We start from the raw sequence: 19,527 nt of genomic DNA on the forward strand, positions 1-19,527 counted from the left end.
TCACTGATGCTGAGCATCTTCTCATGTGCATACTGGCCATTTGTTTACCTTTGGAGAAACGTCTGTTCAAGTCCTTTGCTTGCTTTTAAATCAAGTTGCTTGTTTTTTTTTTGTTGTTGACTTTTAGAAGTTTTCTGCACATTCTCGATATTAACCCCTTGTTAAATGTATGACTTGAAAAATTCTTTCCCATTCTGTGGGTTGCCTTTTTACTCTGTGGATAGTGTCTTTTGATTCACAAATTTTAAAAATTTTCATGAAGTCCCACTTATCTCTTTTTGTTGTCCTTGCATGTGTCTTTGGTCTCATATCAAAGAAATCGTTGCCAAATCCAATGTTATGAAGCTTTAGTCCTATGTTTTCTTCTAAGAGTTCTATAGTTTTAGGTTCTACGGTTAGGTCTTTGATCCATTTTGAGTAAGTTTTTGTCTATGGTGTGAGGTAAGTGTCCAGGTTCATTCTTTTGCATGTGTGTATCCAGTTTTCCCAGCACTATTTGTTGAAGACAATCCTTTCGCCCTTAAACGGTCTTGACACCCTGTCAACAATCACTTGACCATATACACAAAGGTTTATTTCTGGGCTCTCTTCTCTGCTGACTTCTCCAAGAAGACCCTCTGCAGACCTCTTTGCCACTGTCTCCTTTCTGGTACTCTAGTGGCCTCTATCTCCTGCCCTCCAGCTACAGAGAGTCTTGATGACCAGGCCCAGCTGGGCTGACTCACACAGAGATGCAGACAGGCCAGCTGTGCAGATCCCCAACCACAAACATAAACACATCATGTCTGTGCACATGCTGCGGGTCCTGGAAAGAGCACGCACCTCTCAGGGCCTGCACGAACACCGAGTGACCTTCTTGTGAGGCGCTGGCCTCAGTGACCTCATTCCTAATGCCCAGCTGCTGGAGCCCTGTGGAAGCAAGAGCAGACACACTGCCCACATGAACACTGGCCTCCAGGCACAAGGGGATCTGCAGCCTAGCTCCCACCAGGCCCAGGCATTACACCCTCCCAGAGCTGTAACGAGGTTGGCAGCGACTCAAACAGGGTGCTGTGCAGCCCCACAGGGCGAGTAGACACAGCTGGGAAGAGCCCTCAACTGTGCGGCCTGACACAGACCTGGGTCAGGGAAGCGGGGTGGAGCCAACGCTTGGAGTAAAGGGGTGGTCGAATCTCCGAGGCTCTGGCCTCCGGGGCTCAGCTTCAGGCAGCCCCTATGGAGGAGGCGCGGTGTACGCGGTCTCCAGCCGTCCTGGAGGGGTCTTCCGTCTCATCGGGGAGACGCAGTCCCGGGCGGATGTTCTGGCGGAGGGACCGGGGGGCAGGGGCTCCCGGAGCAGCCCTGCAGCCGGGTTTGTTTCCCGCTAGCGGACCCTTGCAGCAGGAGGGGCCCGGCACAGCCCTTCTCAGTGGCAGCGGCCTGCGGAGCGATGGAGTGGGGTGACTGCGAGAGCGGCGAGAGGGGTCCCCGGGAGGGTCGAATGGGGCAGGGCTCGGGGTGCGGCCCGGTTCTGCCACCACCGGGGGCTGGCGTCGCGCACCGCCCTCCGCGGCTGCCTCCCCCGCGCTCTCGCGGCCAACGACGGCCTTTCGTGCTCGTCTCCGCGTCACCCCGCGCCCCCCGGGTGCGTCCCGGGAGCGTGGGCACCGCTGCCATCGGAAACAACGGCTGTCACCGCTCCGAGAGGCGGCCCGGGACTGACGGGGGAGAGGGGACCCCGCGGCGGTCCCCGCACCGCGGGGACGTCACGAGCAGGCGCAGGAGCGCAGGGGTCGCTGCCCGGGGCTGAGCGGGGGCGCGGGCAGCGGCCGTGCGGGGGGACGCGACCCACGGGGTCCTCGCGAGAGCGCGCCGCCGCCAGCCCGTCTGGGACCGTCGCCCTGGGCCCCGAGGCCCAGACCGCGGGCAGCGAGCGCACGCGGCACCCAAGCCCCGCCCCCGCACGCCGGAAGCGGAAGTGCGCCACGGCGCCCCGAGCTCTCTGCGCAGACTCGCCGCGGCGCCCCGGGACCCGGAAACACTCGCCGAGGCCCCGCCCCGCCCGCCAATAGCGCTGCCGGGACCGCGGCGCTTCCTTTCTGCGCTCGCGCTCGGCGTGGTAGCACCAGGTTGGGGCGCGGGCGGGCGCGAGGCGCGGTCGGGGCGGGGTCGGGGGTCTGGGCGCGCGGGGCTGGGGTCGGGGGCCGAGGTCGGGTCTGAGGTCCGGGGTCCGGGCCCGGGCGCGCGGACACCACGTCCTCACGGCGCCCCGCGGGCTCCCGCAGACGCGCCCTCGACATGCAGAACGACGCCGGCGAGTTCGTGGACCTGTACGTGCCGCGGAAATGGTGAGGCCCCCGCCCGCCCTCGCCACCCGCGACCCCGTCCTCCCCCCAGCCCCCCGCCTCGCTCACTGCGCTCCCCCCGCAGCTCCGCCAGCAACCGCATCATCGGCGCCAAGGACCACGCGTCCATCCAGATGAACGTGGCCGAGGTGAGCCGGGGAGACCGTCCTGGGGGAGGAGGCTCCGCGCGGAGGGAGCGAGGTCGGGGCAGCCCGGGATGGGCGGATGGTTCCCTAACGCTGGGTTTAAGGCTGCAGGCGCTCGGGTGCCATCTTTGTGACCCCCGTTCTGTTTATAGGTTGACAAGGTGACAGGCAGGTTCAACGGTCAGTTTAAGACCTACGCCATCTGCGGGGCCATCCGCAGGATGGTGAGTGTGGCCTGGCTTTGCTCTGGGGGCCTGCGAGTGGGGAGTGGAGGGGCGTCATCCTCCTGGTCCTCAGGCCCGAGCGTTTGTGGGCAGGTAGACTGCTGGCCGCCTCCTCCTCCGGGGGCGGGGGAAGGGCGCTGGGGCCTCTACCTGGGGGCTTCCCAGTTATCACGGCCCCGTGTCCAGTCAGGCTCAGGCCGTGGGGCTGGGCGAGGCTGCCCACGCTGTGCTGTCAGCCCACTTGTTCAGTCGGGATGGCGATGTGGCTGGACAGTGCAGGGGAGATAGTCCCAACCTCCGTTTTTCTAGGGCGAGTCAGATGACTCCATTCTCCGACTGGCCAAGGCCGACGGCATCGTCTCAAAGTAAGAAGAGGGCTCCCGTGTGGACACAGAGGCCTAGGGCTTTCCAGAGGGAAGGGTTTCCCATTGTCTTTCCTTTTGTTCTAGGAACTTCTGACTGGAGAGGATCACGCATGTGGAATACTTGTCATAAATAAACAGTGAAAACCCACCCGTGTTGGTTCGTTCTCTGCCTGAAGGCATGCGTCCCTGGGCTCTGGAGGGTCAGGGCCCACACTGTGCTGTGTGTGGTTGATGAGGGGCTGGTCAGTTGAAAGGAAACAACTTACGAAGTATGTTGCAAAACCACATTTTACTTCAAAGCACAAATCCGTTACCATTTGCAAACACATTGGTGACACGTGACTGGACGGTAAGGTCAGATAGTCGCTTAACACACGTTTACATCCACAGCTACTGGGTGCTGAGGGAGTGGCACCAGACCCTTGAACACACCTCAGAGCTCTGGGCTTGTAGAGGATGCCGGGTCAGGCTGAAGTTTGCCTTAAATACTAGCTTTGCTGCAGTGATTTGAGTACCACACAGTGGCAGCTCTTGGCGTTAAAAAGGACACACTGAGGGGAGGGTACAGATGAGTTTGGTAAACAGCTAAATCTTACCACATAAATATGCAAACTTAAATTACTGTATCAGCCGTTCTTCTAACGTCTGTATATAGAAATTCCCACGGAGATGTGCCCTTCGAGGCTAAGTTGTAAACCAGAACATAGACTTTGGAAGTCAGTGCCTTACAGGGCTTGTGATGGGGGGTATCCTTGGGATGCTGGGCTGGCAGGACAGGGTGCTTCCCAGAGGCAAGCTGCCCGGGGCTAGCAGCTTCCAGCCCCCTCCCACGGCGGGGGGGCGGCGGGCAGGTGGGGTCAGGGCCATCTTGGAGAGGACGGGGAGGCACTGCAATAAATAAGGTAGGAATGTGGACTTGGGCTTCGACCTCCATCCTGCAGTCTCCCGCAGCCTGGGCAAGTGGACAAGGGAGAAGGAGCAGCACGCGGGTGCGGGGAGCAGGCCTGCAGGTGGCACGCCTCCAGGGGGCCCAGGCTGAGTGCTGGTGGTCGACGGCTGTGACGGGCAAAACTGGCCTTCCTGCAAAGCACCAGTCCACACGGACAGACTACGGGCTGGGGCTGTCCCCAGCCCCTCCAGTGATGGGTTAAAGGACAGCAGTAGGGAAGCAGCTTAATGGCCAGCCAACATGGTCACTTTTGAGACCAGCTGACCCAGGAAGGAAAAAACAGTCCTCTGTTCTCCAGTGCTGCTGCTGGGGCCGCAAGTGGAGAACTGGACACAGACCTGGGAGAGGTGAAAAGGGGCCTGCTGACACCGGGCACAGAGCTGCACAAAAAGACCATGACTGCTCCTTGGGGTCTGCTCAGTGGGACTGGCTGCAGGGCAGGACAGCTGCTACCTCCTGCCAGGAAGAAAAAGGCATCAACGCTGACCCTTTGAGGGGCGGGGCTGTGGAGTGGTCTCCCCGCTTGAGGATCACGTGTGGTTTCAAGTCACAACTTCAGCAGACCCCGTTCAGCCAATTTTTGTTCCTTCAAAATAAAAACAACTCACAGGAACAAATCCTAAACAACAATGAATACACTGTTTTCCCCCATCACACTTGCTCAGGAAGATCAAGAGCCAAGAGCCAGTGGTCATCCTGAAGGTCTAGTGTCACAGGCAAGCAGAGTTTTCCTGGTGAGCGGGCAAGCGTGGGCCCCCAGGGGTGGGCTTGTGTCTGGGCCGAGGCCGGTGGGGTGCGACACTCGTGCACCAGAACTTCACAGTGACGCGATGCTTGGAAGAACAGAGGTCCGAGAGTGAAAATGGACATCAAACCAACCATGAGTCTGCCCTTGCTGGCTTAACCTGAGGCCAGAGCTCTGCTTGTGGACGTGGGGTCGAGTGGAAAACCCGGAGGGGCTCTGCTGGGCTGGGAGGGAGCCAGGCCATGGGGGCGGGGTGCGCCCCACAGCGCTGCGTTTGCACATCCAAAACCCGAAACAGCCCAGGTGAACCTTCGGTGCGTCCACTTCCGTGGCCTCGGTGTGTTCACTGAGCTCTGGAAGCCGTCCCCGCTGCGGCGCCAGTGCAGTGGCTGCAGGGCTGAACAAACCAGGTGATGCCAGGAGAGAGCCCAGTCAGGGCTCACCCCCACGCTTTCAAGTCACAGGTCCTCTGGCCACAGCAGGCTCAGGCACGTGAGAAGGAAGAAACAGGAACAAAACCCCACAGCTGCTTCATGAAATGCAGGAAGGTTCTCAGAATACCGTGGCGGCATGGTGCCTTCTGGAATGAAAGCAGGGTCCCTCCAGGGGAGCGAGGGTGTGAGGGCTGCACAGCAGCCTCACTAGGCGGGTGCAGCAAGGGGGCCGGGACACGCATTCAGGGGCTGGGATACCCCCCGGCCCACAAACGCACACGGGGCCGCCGTGGCTTGGAGCGCCTCCCCTGAGCGGCGACCGCTGCGGCTAGAACTGCTGCGTGAGGCGTCTGTAGTGAGGTAACACCTGGTTTTCCGGGAGATAGAGAGCGAGCTCCAAGGCCACGAGCACCGTGAACTCGAAGCCAATGAGATCCCGTCTGTTGAAGCGAAACCTTTCTTCTAACTTCTGTGTTGAGGAAGAGAGAGAAGTTAAGCACAGCCCTCCTCCACTCCCACCTAGGTGAGCAGCCAGGGCGTGGGCAGCAGGCCCCGCTCCAGCTTAGCTGGCAGTTGGATGACCACCCTCCCCTCGGGGGTGCCCAGCCTAGGGCCAGGGGTTCCCGGAGCCGACGGGGCACTGTGGTCAGGCAGGGAGGCCGGGCGGAACCACGGACTCACGTCGATGAGCTGCTTCACTTCATTCTTGCGGAGGTCGCTGCTGATCTTGGCGGCGAGCAGCACGCACGCCCCCGCGCACAGCTTGCGGTTCTGCTTGTTGAGCTTGCCCTGCAGGACGAGCTTCTCAAAGTACACATAGGCCATGGACACCGTCACAGGCTCCAGGCTGCACTCCTCGGAGAGGTTCCGCATCTCCCGTTTCAAACTGCGGGTTTACACGGAAGCCAAATGCTCGTGGGCTGGGGAAGCAGCCACCCTCTCCCTGCCCGAGAGGTGTGCCTTTCGGCCATTAGAAAAGCACCATTTCCTCCAGGCTGGCGCAGCCCAGCACTACGGCCCACAGCATGGTGGGCCAGCAGCAGGCTGGTCTTGGCGTCCACTAGCCCCTTGGTGGGGGGTCTGTAGCACCCCTCAACTGTACCAGGTGGCCCACAGACTGCCTACTCTCCTGTGGCACCCAGGTTTGGGAGGAAACATCCAGTGCAAAGGTCCTGAGGCAGGAGCATGCTGAGGCGGTGTTTGGACTGTCAGATAAGCCCCCATTGCTGCTGGGGGATGGTTAGTGGCATGGGATAGACAGGACCCCAGCAAAGAGCAGTGATGGGGAGCCCCAGCTGGGACCAGCTGCCTGGGCTCAGGGCAGCTCCACCACTTACCTGCCCCAGGACCCTGGGCAAGCCACCTCGGCCCTCGACTTCCTCACCTATTGAAGAGGATGCCTGCAGTGCCCGCCTCACGGGCTGCCTCAGCACAGTGATGAGGCTCAGTGGGCATGACAAGTGGAGGCCTGACCCATGGTGGGGGAGCTGGCTGCTGGTAGTGGTCACATGGCAGGAAGTGGGTGGGCTTGGGGGGCGCACCTGGACTTGTCAAGCTTAGGAATCTACCAGAAACAGGAGAGGAGAGACCGACGGGGCCTTGCAAGATGACACACGTCAGCAGTGGGCTTAGGAAGACCCCGTGGCAGCCCAGAGACATCGCCCGGGCCCTCCTCACCTCCTAATTTTGCTCAGCGTCAGCTTGATGTGCGGGAACTTCTCCCGGAAGGTCTCATTCATGTCCTTCTTGAGGTCAGAGGGCTTCACGTACTCTATCACCGTGGTCTGCAACAGAGAAGGGCGGCAGGTGGGACATTTCACACTGGGTCTGCAGATGTGAGTGCCTAGTGGCTTCAGAGGCGCTGGGTCTGTGCAAACGGCACACCTCAGGATAAGGGCACCAGAGCCGGGGACGTGGGTTGGGAGACCCAGGCTGCCAAGCCCGTGGGCCGAGGGCCAGCGCTGACCCCTGGCAGTGTGGCTGGCGCTGCTCCCTGGCCTGCCGCATGTCCCCCACCTCCCCTGAGGGGCTGCTGGTGTCCCGGGGGTGGGGGTGGCAGCCCTGCCCCGGACTTGCCCACAGCCCCACCCAAGCCCCAAGAGGCAGGACCATGTGGGCATGTGGCCCGGGTGGCCACTCCATACCATGTACGACGCGAAGATGAGGACCCGCTTGTGCTTGCCGCAGGGCCACTGCGGGTCGTCCAGGAGGTTGGGGTTGTACTCCAGAGCATCCCCCACGTCGGCCCCTGCAGGCAGAGGCAGCGCAGACGCCGTGAGCCCCGGCTCTGGTCAGCCGGCCCCTGCCAACCTGAGCCTCGGTCAGAAGGCGCCTGGCACCGGGGCGCATCATCATGAAACAAGGTGGGTGACACTCCTGGGGTCCAGGAGGGGCTCTGGTCATGGGTCCTGTCCCCGAGGGCTGGGTGGGAGGAAGGATGTCCTGACAAGGAGGCCCCCTGCCCCTGGAGCCATCTGTGGACATGAGTTCTCTCCACCACCCGCTCAGGCGGAGCGCTGGTGCCTGCTTCATCACGAGTCCCTCGTCTCCCGCGAGGCCGCGCCCTGCCCCACCCCCCACGCCCAGCCCCCTGGACTGAGGCCTGCGGGCTTGAACGTGACTCATTGGTCTGCCTGCCACATAGCGTCCCTGGCCCAGCCAGGGTGGCCGCCTGCTCTGCACCTGCTTAGGGCACGTGGGGTTACCTAGTTCCGGGCCGGCTGCTGCTGCCTTGGCAGGGGCAGGTTTGTATCTTGACCCCGGCAGAGCCCGGGGGACGCTGGGCCGGGACTGGGGCAGCAGGCCATGGCCATCAGTCTTGTGTGTGACCAGGGCATTGGTGGGGTACAGGAACTTGGCATAAGACACAACCTGGAAAGACAAGCGCGTCAGGGCTCAGGCCTGCTTGTTTCCAGGCCCCACAGCCCTGTCCCTCTTTTACCCCTTCCTGCTGCTGGAGCATTGCACACAAATGCTCCCCTTACGTGGACACAAAGGGACGAAGGAACCACACAGCTCAAGCTGCTGAGGGATAATGCTCCAGGGGAGCCCTAGCTGGGTGCTGCTCACTCACTTGAAGTTAGTGTTCTCAGTAACAGGAACATTTTGGAACTCCGTCCTCGCCATCCCTTACTTGGGATACGCAGGACAGGACCTTTCTTCCTGCCTCTGAAGCCCCCGGCCTCTGACCACCAGTGCAGAAGGCACCCAGGACACCCCCACAACTCAGGTCGTTCCTCGTTTCCTGGGGCTGAGCGAGACCCTCAGGCCCATTCTCACAGGGCTGTGTGGCCTTGCACCTTGCACTTTATAAGATGAAAGTGAAACACGATTTCATGTCTATTTCCTTCATCAATGCGAGTTCTGTGCCCCCAGCCCCGACCGTGTGTGGCACCGACTCTTGCCTTTCCATCTGCTCCCAGCTCAACACCTTCCAGCTCAAAGACCATCTCAGAAGGAACGGAAACGCCGCCAGACGGATGCCTCTGCTTCTGGCTGTCCACCCTCAGGTCACTGCAGCACACGGATGGGAGAAAGCTGCTGGGCCCTCGGCCTGCCCCTCCTGCAGGAGGGGAGCAGAGCCTCCGGGCTGGCAGCTCGCCCCCTTGGCACCTGCCATGGCCCGAGGCTGAGGACATGTGCTGTGGCTGGGAGGACAGCAGCGCCAGCATCACAGAGGACGCGGTGACGACTCCTGTGCTAAGGACCGTCTGGTCTCGCTCCTTCCTAGTCCCAGACACTTCCTGTTGAAACGCCCTGGTGGCCAGCAGCGATGTGGCCCCACAGCACAGACCCAGGCTCTGCCTCAAGCCTGCCTTCTGGCCGTGTGCCCTCTGCCTGACGGTCAACCCTTGGCCGGCTTTCCCTACACCATCTGATGTCAGGTCACACGGCACCGACCCTGCCCTCCTTCTTCCCAGAGGGACACACGGGACACAGCTGCCTGGACTGGTCACAAGGACGCAGAGCAGTGTTCCCACGAGGACAAATGTCCCAGGCACCTACATTTAGGCAGCTCAAACAAAATGACGGTGTGGACACACTCCCTCTGGAGAACTAGGACCGGAAGGGCCTTCAGAGCTCGTGAGAAGCTTCAGTGGAAGCTGCTGACCGCTGTGAGGCTGCCAAGCCGGGGAAGGCCAGCCCACACCTCCCTGCACCGGGCGTGGACCAGGTCACTCACCTGACCCGCAGGCCTTCTCCATAGGGCAGGACCGAGAAGGCTGCACACAGGGACCGCTTGGCACAGATCAGGACAATCCTGCGAGGAGGGCAGGGGGTCAAAACAGGGTGACAGTGTTTCCAGGGAAGACCCCTTCCTGCCTGGACCCAGGTGAAGGGAACTGCCCCAGGTGTCCAGGGGACTCTCAGGGCAAGGGGCCCCGTGCCACAGTCAGCCAGCCTGGCCACCCCAGCTCTTATTGGTTCCCTCCAGGTGCTTAATAAGGGCGTCCTGTTGGCGAGCCTGTCCCCTCCACGTGATGGGTGCACGGGAAGGGTCTGGCCTGCCCCATGCAGGCAGGGTGGAGGCCAGAGCTGGGGGTCATAGTTCACCCAGGAGAGGCCAGGCTTTGGAGGGCACCGGAGGCAGAGGCACGTGCCCAGAGGACTGTCTCATTCAGAGGGCACATCCTCTGCCATCCTGGAGGGGTGGGAGTCTAATGGCATCAGAAAGTACCCAGTTACACACTGTGAGACAAAGAGACCTGGGAGGTGCCTCGCATGGGAGCAGCAGGAAGGACAGCCGTCCTCCCGTCGGGGCGGTCCCGCGCCTGCGGCCGCTGCCCACTGATACCTGCTATTCCTGGTGTCATACTGCCTCATGTTCTTGATGAAGTGAGTCTTCTTCAGGCCTTTGTGTCTGGGGGACCCAGATATGTGTTTGGTTCTGCAAGGTGACAAACAGGTCACTCCTCCCTCCCCAGGACCCTCTCTGCCCCCCAGGCGAGTGGTGGCCAGGGACCCGTACCTTTGGACGGAGGCACATCCCACTGCATCTTCCAGAAACTCAAGGGAGCAGCGCTGGGAGGCAACTCTCCTTCTGTGAAGGAGACAGCGCGGGGCTCAGAACACAGCCAGGGGAGGCTACCTTTGAGGGCGCTGCCCAGGGCTGGAGCAGCGCTGCTGTGGGGAAGGGCCCCTCATGGACCCAGGGCCGCGCTCGGTCACTCCTGCCGCTTGGGCACCGTGCTCCTCTCCTCTCTTCTCCCCCTAGGCCACGGGCCGGGCCCTGGGCTGAGCTTTGGCAGGGCCACCCAAGGACCAGAGCTTGCCAGAAGAAAATGAGGGGCACCGTGCTGGGAGGGGTGGCCGGCCACACCCTGGTCTGCCTGCTGCCTGGGGGAGCTCAGCCGGGTGGTGCTAAGAGCCCTCTCAGGCCCAGGATCGGTGGGGTGGCCCGGCTCACCTGTGGCGGGCTGCAGGCAGAAAGAGGTCCTCTGCAGGTTTGAGGGACCTGGCGGAAGCCCCTGGAAGGGGGTGTGGTGGACTGGACTGGGGTCCCTTCGTGGCTCTGCAGGGCAGCTCCTCGGACAGGCACGAGTCCTGCCAACCCTACCCATGACCTCACGGCGCTGCGGCCGTGGGAGGTACCCTGCCTGGTGCTATTGCCAGTGCTGACAGACCGGTCCGCATGCCCACATGGGCCCCGTGCACCCCGATGGCACCCTGCCCCTCCCCCAGGAGAAGCAGGCAGAGGGGGCGTCCTGGGGACACGCGGGAGCACTCAGAGCGCGACTCAGGCCTCTCACTTGTGCCTGGCTGCTGTGCTGCCTGCCTGCACACGAGCCCCTGCCTCCCGCCACAGGGCCCTTGCAGGGCTGCTCCCTGTCTGGAACACTCTTTTCCCGGCTTTTCTGGTGGTCCCTCCTCCTCAACTTCGAGCTCAGCTCACTCTCTCTGGGGCAGCCGCAGCCCTGGTGCCCGCCTGCTACCCTCTGACCGCGTGTCAGGGCAGTGCCTGTCACCCAGCAGGGAAGACAGCACATTGGAGCGCTCGCTTGGCACTCAGCGCCCCTGTGAGCATCCAGGAGCTGAGGGATTTGCCAGACCCCTTACACCGAAGCCCCTCCTCTGGACAGTCCCAGGTCTGGCGGCCAGATTCTCCTTGGAGCAAAGCCCTGTCCAGTGACAGGGAGAAGGTTTCTGGACCCGCTGCTTAGTGCCAAGCACGTCTACTAGGCCTGACTGGTCCGGCATCAGCGCCGAGGAGGGTGTGAATAAACGGTGATCTCCCTACAGAAGCTGGCGGTAGGAGGGCCGTGAGCCCGCTGGGCCCAAGCAGCAGGCCCCATGGGGCTGGGGAGATGGAGTCAGACTCCTCAGGAGGCACACACGTGGCCTCGGGTCAGGCCTGCAGCTGGAGCCCAGAGGCCCTCAGACTTTCTGGGCGGTCAGGGAGCAGTGGAGCTCAACCTGCCAGGTGGGAGTGGGTCCTCAGTGACCGCAGGTGACCAATGATCAGTGCTTGATGACAATAGTCTTCTGAGTGTGACGATGGCACTGTGGTTGTTCTAGAGACACACACGGAGGTGTTTACAGAGAAGACGACCTGTTTGGGTCTGGGTGAAACCCACCCTGAGTGGGGGGCCTCAGCAGTACCCAGCATGTACCGGGGAGCTCGGGAAGGCAGCTTCCCATCCCGAGTCGGGGCCTTCCCAAGCCTGAGGGCTCAGAGACCCTGCGTGGGCTGCACCCCCACCCCCAGGTCAGGCTCACGGACCCAGGTTATTGGCACCAGGGCCACCACTGTGGTCACTGGTCGACCTCCTAGTCGTCACGAGGGTTGATGTTTACATTTCACCAATAAGAACCTCATGACAAAGCCACGGCGGCAGGGCTGCCGTCCCTACACCTGCCCAACAGGGAGGCTCCAGAGGGCAGGTCCTGCGCTCAGATGGGCTGGGCATGCACCAAGTGCCTCGCATGTCAACAGCAGCCGTTTCATTAAGAGAGAGAGAGCTGAGTCTGGCTCCTGGGGAGGGGCGGAGAGGAGGGCTCGTCCCCAGAAGGCCACTTTTGGGAGCTGCTGCCTGCCTGGGCACAACATTTTCCTCGTGGCATCTCAAGGGATCCCCTCCCAGCAGGAGCCCTGGTTACGGACGAAGCCTGGCACCTCCCTGGGTGGGGCCAGCCTGGAGTCCAGGTCACTAAGAGCCAGTGCATCCTCCAGGAGCTGGGGCGAGGGACAAAGTCACTGTCACATGGGGGGACAACTGTGCCAGCGAAGGTGTTGCAGCTACCACCTCACGCCAACACACAACTAAAAATGGCAGCACAGAGAGGCTCGGCACCTGCTTGAGGTGACATAGCCAGGGAAGTCCTGGGGGGGTCCCAAGGATGTCACCTTGATGCCAGAGTCCATATTCCCTTTTTTCTTATTTTTTTTAAAGATTGGCACCTGAGCTAACAACTGTTGCCAATCTTCTTCTCTTTTTTCTTTCCTGCTTTTTTCTCCCCAAATCCCCCCAGTATATAGTCGTATATTTTAGTTGTGGGTCCTTCTAGTTGTGGCACGTGGGACGCCACCTCAACATGGCCTAACGAGCGATGCCATGTCCACACCCAGGATCCGAACCCTGGGCCGCCAAAGCGGAGTGTGCGAACTTAACCACTCGGCCACGGGGCCGGCCCCAGAGTCCACATGCTATTTAAGGCTTTTACAAGACAAAGGCAACAGGAGCTTGTTGAAAAGAAACTGGAATTGAACACTGAAGTCTAGTAAAATCCTGGGTGCCCCACAGCTGCCATCTCCAGAGAGGCACGCCCACCTGCCCCCTGCTTGTGACGGGCCAGAGGGGAGCACTCGGGGGTGAATGTGCAGGACGAATCAGCTAAGGGGCCAGGCTGGGACAGCAGGGCGGGAAGGGCTGTGGGGAGGAGGGCACCAGGGCCTCTGTAGGCAGGCGTGCTGCCTGCTCAAGGGGCAGGAGGAGGGGCGAGTGGGCAGACACCCAGCATTCTCAGAGGCCTGGAGTGGGGGCCAGGTGAGTGCTGACCCTGTGGTGGGGGATGAGGCTGGCCCTGCCTGTCCAGTGAGGATGCACAGCAGGATCCATGCCGGGAAAGCAGCCAGCCCAGGTTGAGACAGGACCGTCCCTGGAAAGCTGTCTGTCCTGTTGCAGAGAGCTGGCTCAGAGGCCCCACGGAGCAGCCCCATGTGGCTCTCTCCAGCTCATTTCCTCAGGTAATTTCCCCGGTGAGGCTGTGGCTCCCGCAAGCTGTGAGCTCATTCGCAGGGCTCAGGCCAGCAGCAGTTTCCACGAGGCTCCTGGCCCTGGGGCAACAGCAACATGCTCCCAACCAGCCTGGCCTCGGAGCAGCACCCAGCGGAGCCCAGCTCGTTCCTCCCGCTAGTGCCGGGTTCCTGCGGGAACCGTGCCGTCCATCTCATACTTCAAAATCTGTTCCTGTCGGGTTTCACAGAGCCGGGTCTCCGTGGTTTTCTTCGTCGGAGGTATTTTACATTGAACTCAACCCTCACAACAACTCAACAAGATGGGCAGTATTACCACCCTCAGTTCATAGGTGGGGAAACTGAGGCACAGATCTGGCGAGCAACTTGCCTGAGATCACACAGCTGGTACGAGGTGGAGCTGAGACCTGACCCCAGCCAACGGCCTGCGTGCTAACCTGCTGCAGCCCTGCCTCTGCCCAGGTTCTGCCGCCTGCCCTGGTGCCACCCCCGCCCCACCCGTCAGGTGAGCTGGCATCCAGGCCCCTCCTGCGTGCTTTCCTCAGTGCTCCTCTGCTCCGTGGAAGTCTGGCCTCCACAGGGCACGTGCCAGAGACGAGTGTGCTGGCTGCTCCCCAGCTCGGGCAGAGTTGTGGGCTGGCGGCTGTGGGCACTCTGGGAATGAGAGCTGACGGACAGGAGAGGGGCAGTCTGCGGCACTCCCTGGGTGCTGAGGTGACCGAGCCTCAGGCACGCCCCCAGCGGCCAGTCTGCACATTTCCCAGAAAGCAAAGCAAACAGAAAAGCCAGCCATCGAGCACGATGCCTAGGGCCCCAACCATCGGGCAGGGCCTGCCCTTCCCAGGACACGGACCAGCGCCCAGCACCCCGTTCAAGAGAAACTGTGGCCACTTGCGCCCTGGCAGTGGCTTCCTCCCGAGGCACGTGGAGGCCGGCAGCCCCAAGGTGAGGCCCCCACAGCCTCGCACACGGCCCAGCAGGACAGCACCACCAGGCATGGACCTGCTCTGGGCTCCCATCCCGAGCTGCTCGGGACCAGGGAGAGAAGTCGGAACCTTGTGTCGGGGGAACTGGCTGAGGAGCCCCTCTCGGGGTGCGGATGCGCTGTCCCCGAGCTGTGGTGGGTCCCTGGCGTGTGTTCCTGAGTAAATGCAGCCACTGTGCTTCACACATGCATTTCACACCTCCATCCAAAAACTGCTAAAGGCAAACAAACTGCCAAGAATGAGTCTGGGCTCTCTGCTCCCTCGGCTGATGCCCTGCCCGGGACGCTGATGTTCGGGCAAACATGAGACACCCCCGAGCCCAGGAAGCCCTCCCTGCTTGGCCGCCTTCAAGTCACACAGGATGGCATCCACTCGTGCGTCGTGCCCCCACACGTGGCAGCAACTGGCCCCAGGTTGCCTGCATTTGACTCTTTTGAGAAGAAGGGGTCCGGGGCATGGGGGGCTGCCCAGAGGGCAGAGGCGACTGCCGCATTTAGCAGGGGCCTGCTCGCCCCTCCGGCTCACTTTCAGAATTGCCTCTTTACCAAGAGGTGGCCAACACCTGCCCCTAGACACCTGCTAGGCAGGAAGAGAAATTCTATTTATCACACAGGGTTTCTAGCATCTGATAAACTTCCTTTACTTTGTAACTAAGAAACGTCCAGCCAGGAAAGGGCTCCTGTCTGAGGTCTGAAGACCACTCAGCAGGGGCCACGTGAAGGGGTTGCTGTCCGTGGGACCAGACGGTCTGTCTGAGAACAGGCCAGGCCCCCTGAAGAGGCCACTCTTCTAAGTCCAGCGGCCAACAGGTGCCAGCACCAGCCACTTTGACACTTTGGCCCCAGGACAGCGAGGGCCAGTCCACGGCTCCATCCACGCCTGAATGCAGCACCTGGCACCCCGAAGGCCCTCAGTGCATACCTGCCCGACAGAGTGGCCAGCCCTGGGTACCCTATCTCACCAAGTCCCTGCCAGGCCAAGCAAAACTCCCAAATTCCAGCCAACCCCTCAGCGAGACCCATAGCTTCCCCAAGTGATGGGACCCGACATGGCGGCCCTGGGGCCAGGCCTCGGTCTTGGCAAGGCCTCTGGGCTGCCACAGGGCCACGTGCCTCCAGGCTCCAACCTCGGCGACCACCTCCAGCTGTTTTCCAGCCAGAGAACAAGAAACCCCAAAATCAGAGATGTAAACAAATTGCCAGATGCTACACTGAAATTGGTTTAATTTGGACAGATGCTTGGCAGCTTCCTGCCAAGATGGCAACTAAAATCCCAGCCCCTTTCTCAGAACCGTCCTGAGCGAACGCTCCAGAATCGTGAGGGTTTCTGCTCCCAGCTCACCTTCCTCCTCATCGGTACCGTGAACACTAACGAGGGCTGCTGTGGGGTGAACTGTGTGCCCCAAAAAGATATTTTGAAGTCCTAACCCGACACCTGTGACTACGACCGTACTTGGAAATAGGGTTTTTGCAGATGTGATCAAGAAGGTGAGGCCTTTAGGGTGGGCCCTAACCCAGTGCTCCTATAAGGGTCCTTATAGGAGATGAAAACCCTGGGCGAAGACAGAGACACACGGAGGAGAAGTCACAGGAAGACGGAGGCAGAGACTGGAGTGATGATGTGGCCACAAGCTCAGGGGGCCTGGGGCCACCAGAAGCTGGGAGAGGCGGGACGGACCCTCCCCTGGCCGCCCGAGAGCACAGCCCTGCCCACACCCTGACCTCAGGCTTGTCCCCTCTGAGACGGCGAGGAAGCCCGCTGCTGTGCCGCTGCCCAGGTGGTGGTGCTTTGATACAGCAGCCCTGGGCCTCGGAGGAGTGAGGAGAGGAGCACCAGGTGGCAGTGAGGGTGCTGCTCCCGGCCCAGCTGGAGAAGCCGAGGCCGGCCTGCTCGTTGAGTGTTAAGTGAGCACAGTGTTGAAATGAAAAGAGATACTGGGTTAGAAGTTCCACGAGGAAAATAAAGATTCTGATGATTCGCTCGCTGGCTTAGAAGAAAAAGCCACATCAGACTGAGCCCCGAGTATGAACCACCATTCCCCGCTGTGGGCTGAGCCACGAGGAGCCCTGCCAACCTGGCTGGAACAAGAGTCCCCGCTCGCCTGGCCCTGGCCAGCGCTACACCATGCTGAGCCCTTGACATTCATCTGACCTCACAACAGCCCCTCGGGCAGGGAGTGCTGAACGCAAACCCGTCTCACAGGGGAGCAAACTGAGGCTTAGAGAGGCCCGGGCACCTGCTCAAAGTCACCGTGCTCCTGAGTGGTGGAGCTAGGATTCCAACCAGGCCTGTTCCCAGAGCACGGCTCAAAGACCCCACCCAGGAAGCCGACACTGGGGAGAGAGCCTCAGAATTTCAATTCCTAAAATCAAACAGCCCTCAGAGCCCAAAGCCCGCAGCCGGCAGCCCCTCTGCTAGGCCAGCCTCGCCGCAGGCACTCAGCAGCGACTCTGCAGCCCTGTCTCCAGACCTGGGGAGCACAGAGGGAAACGGACGGTCCTCATCCTGGGGGCTTGCTGTGGGCCCCCATCTGTCAGGGAGTGGCAGTGACTCCCAGACACAAGGGCAGGGCCCTGAGCGCAGAGCTCGCCTCCAGGAGGGACAGCTTCTGCTCGGGCAGGTGTGGCCCTGAAGGGCGGGAAGCAGGTGTGGCCCTGAAGGGCGGGAAGGACATCTGAACGGGGACTTGCAGGCCAAGTAGGAGGGAGGGGCAGGAGAGGGCCTGGCATGGGCCAGGGAAGGGTGGAGGGACACAGGGCCGTGGTGGGTGCAGCAGAAAGGGCAAAGGGCACCCTGACTCACATCGCACCCCACGCTGTCCCAGCGCCCTCCCCCTTCAGAAACAGACAGCTCGGAGCATCACTGAGCACCGTGCCATGCTGGACTCCTGCTTACAGGGGCTCCCCTGCAGCATCCACGCTCTGGGAAGTCCTCCCGCTAGCACAGCTCGGCGGGCAGGCTGCTGGCCTGTCCTGTTCACAGGGTCTGGCCCACAACAGGGGCGCCTGAACCGTTTGCTGAAGGGACAGCCTAAAACAACACGTGGTCTGCCCAGGACTCACACATGCAGCCGGAGAGAAGATGGAGACTCCACGTCAGACTGCAGGACCAGGACCATGAGAGGAGAGCAAAGCCACACCCACAAAGCACGGGCCTGGCTGCAGGTGAGCCGCCTTTCCTCTGAGCCCTGTCAAGACCCCACGAGTCCTTGCACACAGAGGGGCCTTGCCACTCCACCCTGGAGAGTCATGGAATGACTGAACAAGACGCAGTGTGACCCGGGATGTCCTCGGGGCTGACTGCCGCCAGGAGACACGACCACTTCACGGGAGAGTCCGCCAGCCAAGGACAAGCAGGCTTTAGGGCTCTGTTTTTAAAATGGGCTGATTTCCACGAAGAAAATAGTTTTTTCTTAACATTACTCTCCTCTCGGATAAGCAGTTCCACCTGCCCAGGCGTGCCGGGGGCACGGTGTCCAGCTGCCACATTCAGGCCAAACTATCCTCTGCCCCACTCAGCCCCCTAACGGTTCCCAGAGCCTTGTCCAGGCTTGTTTGTGGAAGGGGTCAGGTCCACAGGCCTCCTCTGGGCCAGCCTGGGAAGCAGCCGCCTCCCTACGGCTGGAAACACCTGCGTCTATGGAGAGTGACAGCCATCCTTGGGCCACTCAGAACTCTGAACATAAAGTCGAACCCGGACAACAAAGCGCTGTAATCTGGACTCAACCCTCGCAACCAAAGACCCACAGAAGAACTTCGACACCTTGACCCGCCTGAGGGCCGGGGCGTGAGGTGACTAGGTCCGCGCAGCCGTGATGGCCTTCAGGTAAGGAGAGTCACCTCTGGACACGAGGGATCAGCGGCCGGCTTCAGCCTTGGCCCCCCATGCAGGGCACGGAGCCACAGGCTCTGCCCTCAGCCCCTTCCGCACACCTCCAGGGCCGGCCTCAGTGCACGCGCCCCACGGCTCTGTCCTGCAGACAAAGGGCTAAGCAGTGGCCTTTGACAAGGGACTTCCAGGAGCAGCCAGTCCTGGCTCCCGGGCCCAGGAACCAGTTGCTCCTCAGGGTGAGGGTGGGGGCTAGCCCCAGGGTCTGAAGGGAGGGGCCAAGGAGGCAGGGTCACCTGGGAGCCAGCGCTCAAGAATACGGAAGCTGCCGCTCTGCAGGTGGATGTGGAAGGGTCTCTGGGAGAAGAAAGTGGGGCATCTGGCAGCCAGCGGCTATCTGGGCAGGGGGCACAGCCTGGAGGGCAGAGCTCAGCGGTGGGGGACTGCTCTGAGATGGGCTGAGGGATTCCCAGAAGTGGAATCAGGGCAGGGGAGAAACCGCAATCGGGGACGGGACAGGCTGACAGACATGGATGCTGAGCTCTGAGGGGAGCGGGGGCCAGCAAGGAGGTAATGGGGGGACCAGTGACCAGCAGCTGCGGTGTAATGGGCTGGGAGGTCCAGTCTGGTGCAGAAAACTCTGAGACTAGATGTCACAGTGCAGGGAAGACCCCTGGCCCACACAGAGGCGTCATCCAGTTCAGCAAATACAGGGGGACATTTAAAAGATGTTTGGGAGTCCCTGCGTCCAGGGGACTGAAATAAAGCAGGCTGGGGAGGGGGTGTGTCTAGAGCTGACAGGGCTGTGTCTGGGGGCTGACGGGCTGAGGGAACCCTGAAACCCACATTCAGGAGACTGATAAGGTTGAGAGGACCCTGATCCCATACCCAGGGGCTGGCAGAATTAAGGGGACCATGACCCCTATATCTGGGGACCCACAGGGCCTGAAGAAACCCTAACATCAACGTCCAGGGGGTTGAAAGCCCCAGACAACCCCTGACCCCGACATCTTAGGCTGATGGGACCCAGGCACGACTCCCCTCCCTGGGCTGGCAGGGTCCAGGACACTCCAGCGCTGTGTCTGGGGCTCCCAGGCGACCAGCGTCAGCCCCCGATCCCCAAGTCCTGCGCTCACCGGCCGCTGCAGCGCTGTGTCATGTGGGGCCCCAGGGCCCCCCGATGCCCAAGCCCTGTGCAGATGGGCCGGGCCGCCCGCCCCGGCCCGCGCTGCGGCTTCCAGGTCACCCGCCCCCGCGCTGCCCGGCCGGCCGCACTCACCTCTGGCGCTGCCCGTCCAGGCCCAGGCCCAGGCCGAGGCCCAGGCCGGCGGG

General features: G+C 61.5%; 2 protein-coding genes across 3 annotated transcripts; one reads left to right on the forward strand and one right to left on the reverse strand.

Moving 5' to 3' along the window:
• The first annotated feature begins 2,023 nt into the window (after positions 1 to 2,023).
• RPS21 (ribosomal protein S21) lies at positions 2,024 to 3,207 on the forward strand. 2 transcript variants are annotated; one of them, XM_046679077.1, is made up of 6 exons: positions 2,024 to 2,108; positions 2,265 to 2,327; positions 2,410 to 2,473; positions 2,623 to 2,694; positions 3,004 to 3,059; positions 3,144 to 3,207. In XM_046679077.1, exons 2-6 carry the CDS (start codon positions 2,278 to 2,280, stop codon positions 3,151 to 3,153), a joined length of 252 nt encoding a protein of 83 aa, XP_046535033.1. In that variant the 5' UTR covers positions 2,024 to 2,108; positions 2,265 to 2,277; the 3' UTR covers positions 3,154 to 3,207. The 2 variants fall into 2 exon arrangements, with proteins under 2 accessions (XP_046535033.1, XP_046535032.1); XM_046679076.1 differs by lacking the exon at positions 2,024 to 2,108 and having other exon boundaries at positions 2,116 to 2,327.
• Positions 3,208 to 3,331: 124 nt separating this feature from the next.
• CABLES2 (Cdk5 and Abl enzyme substrate 2) lies at positions 3,332 to 19,521 on the reverse strand. Its single transcript, XM_046679075.1, has 11 exons — positions 19,475 to 19,521; positions 10,157 to 10,228; positions 9,983 to 10,075; positions 9,371 to 9,448; positions 8,592 to 8,700; positions 7,893 to 8,058; positions 7,332 to 7,435; positions 6,865 to 6,971; positions 6,572 to 6,751; positions 5,869 to 6,073; positions 3,332 to 5,656 (listed from the first exon to the last, which is right to left on the reverse strand). The coding sequence occupies exons 3-11, from the start codon at positions 10,009 to 10,011 to the stop codon at positions 5,516 to 5,518; spliced, it is 1,119 nt and encodes a 372-aa protein (XP_046535031.1). The 5' UTR covers positions 10,012 to 10,075; positions 10,157 to 10,228; positions 19,475 to 19,521; the 3' UTR covers positions 3,332 to 5,515.
• Positions 19,522 to 19,527: the final 6 nt, after the last annotated feature.

This window comes from Equus quagga, chromosome 12 (genome assembly GCF_021613505.1).
Source record: "Equus quagga isolate Etosha38 chromosome 12, UCLA_HA_Equagga_1.0, whole genome shotgun sequence".
NCBI classification, from domain to species: Eukaryota; Metazoa; Chordata; class Mammalia; order Perissodactyla; family Equidae; genus Equus; species Equus quagga.

Coding starts and splice junctions, on each gene's coding strand:
- RPS21 (XM_046679077.1), top strand. CDS start 2,278: ATGCAGAACGACGCCGGCGAGTTCGTGGACCTGTACGTGCCGCGGAAA. Junction 2,474..2,622: donor TCCAGATGAACGTGGCCGAG/GTGAGCCGGGGA, acceptor TTCTGTTTATAG/GTTGACAAGGTGACAGGCAG. Junction 2,695..3,003: donor GCGGGGCCATCCGCAGGATG/GTGAGTGTGGCC, acceptor CCGTTTTTCTAG/GGCGAGTCAGATGACTCCAT.
- CABLES2 (XM_046679075.1), bottom strand. CDS start 10,011: ATGAGGCAGTATGACACCAGGAATAGCAG. Junction 6,752..6,864: donor ACGCTGAGCAAAATTAGGAG/GTGAGGAGGGCC, acceptor TGTTTCTGGTAG/ATTCCTAAGCTTGACAAGTC. Junction 6,074..6,571: donor GCAGGCATCCTCTTCAATAG/GTGAGGAAGTCG, acceptor GTAAACCCGCAG/TTTGAAACGGGAGATGCGGA.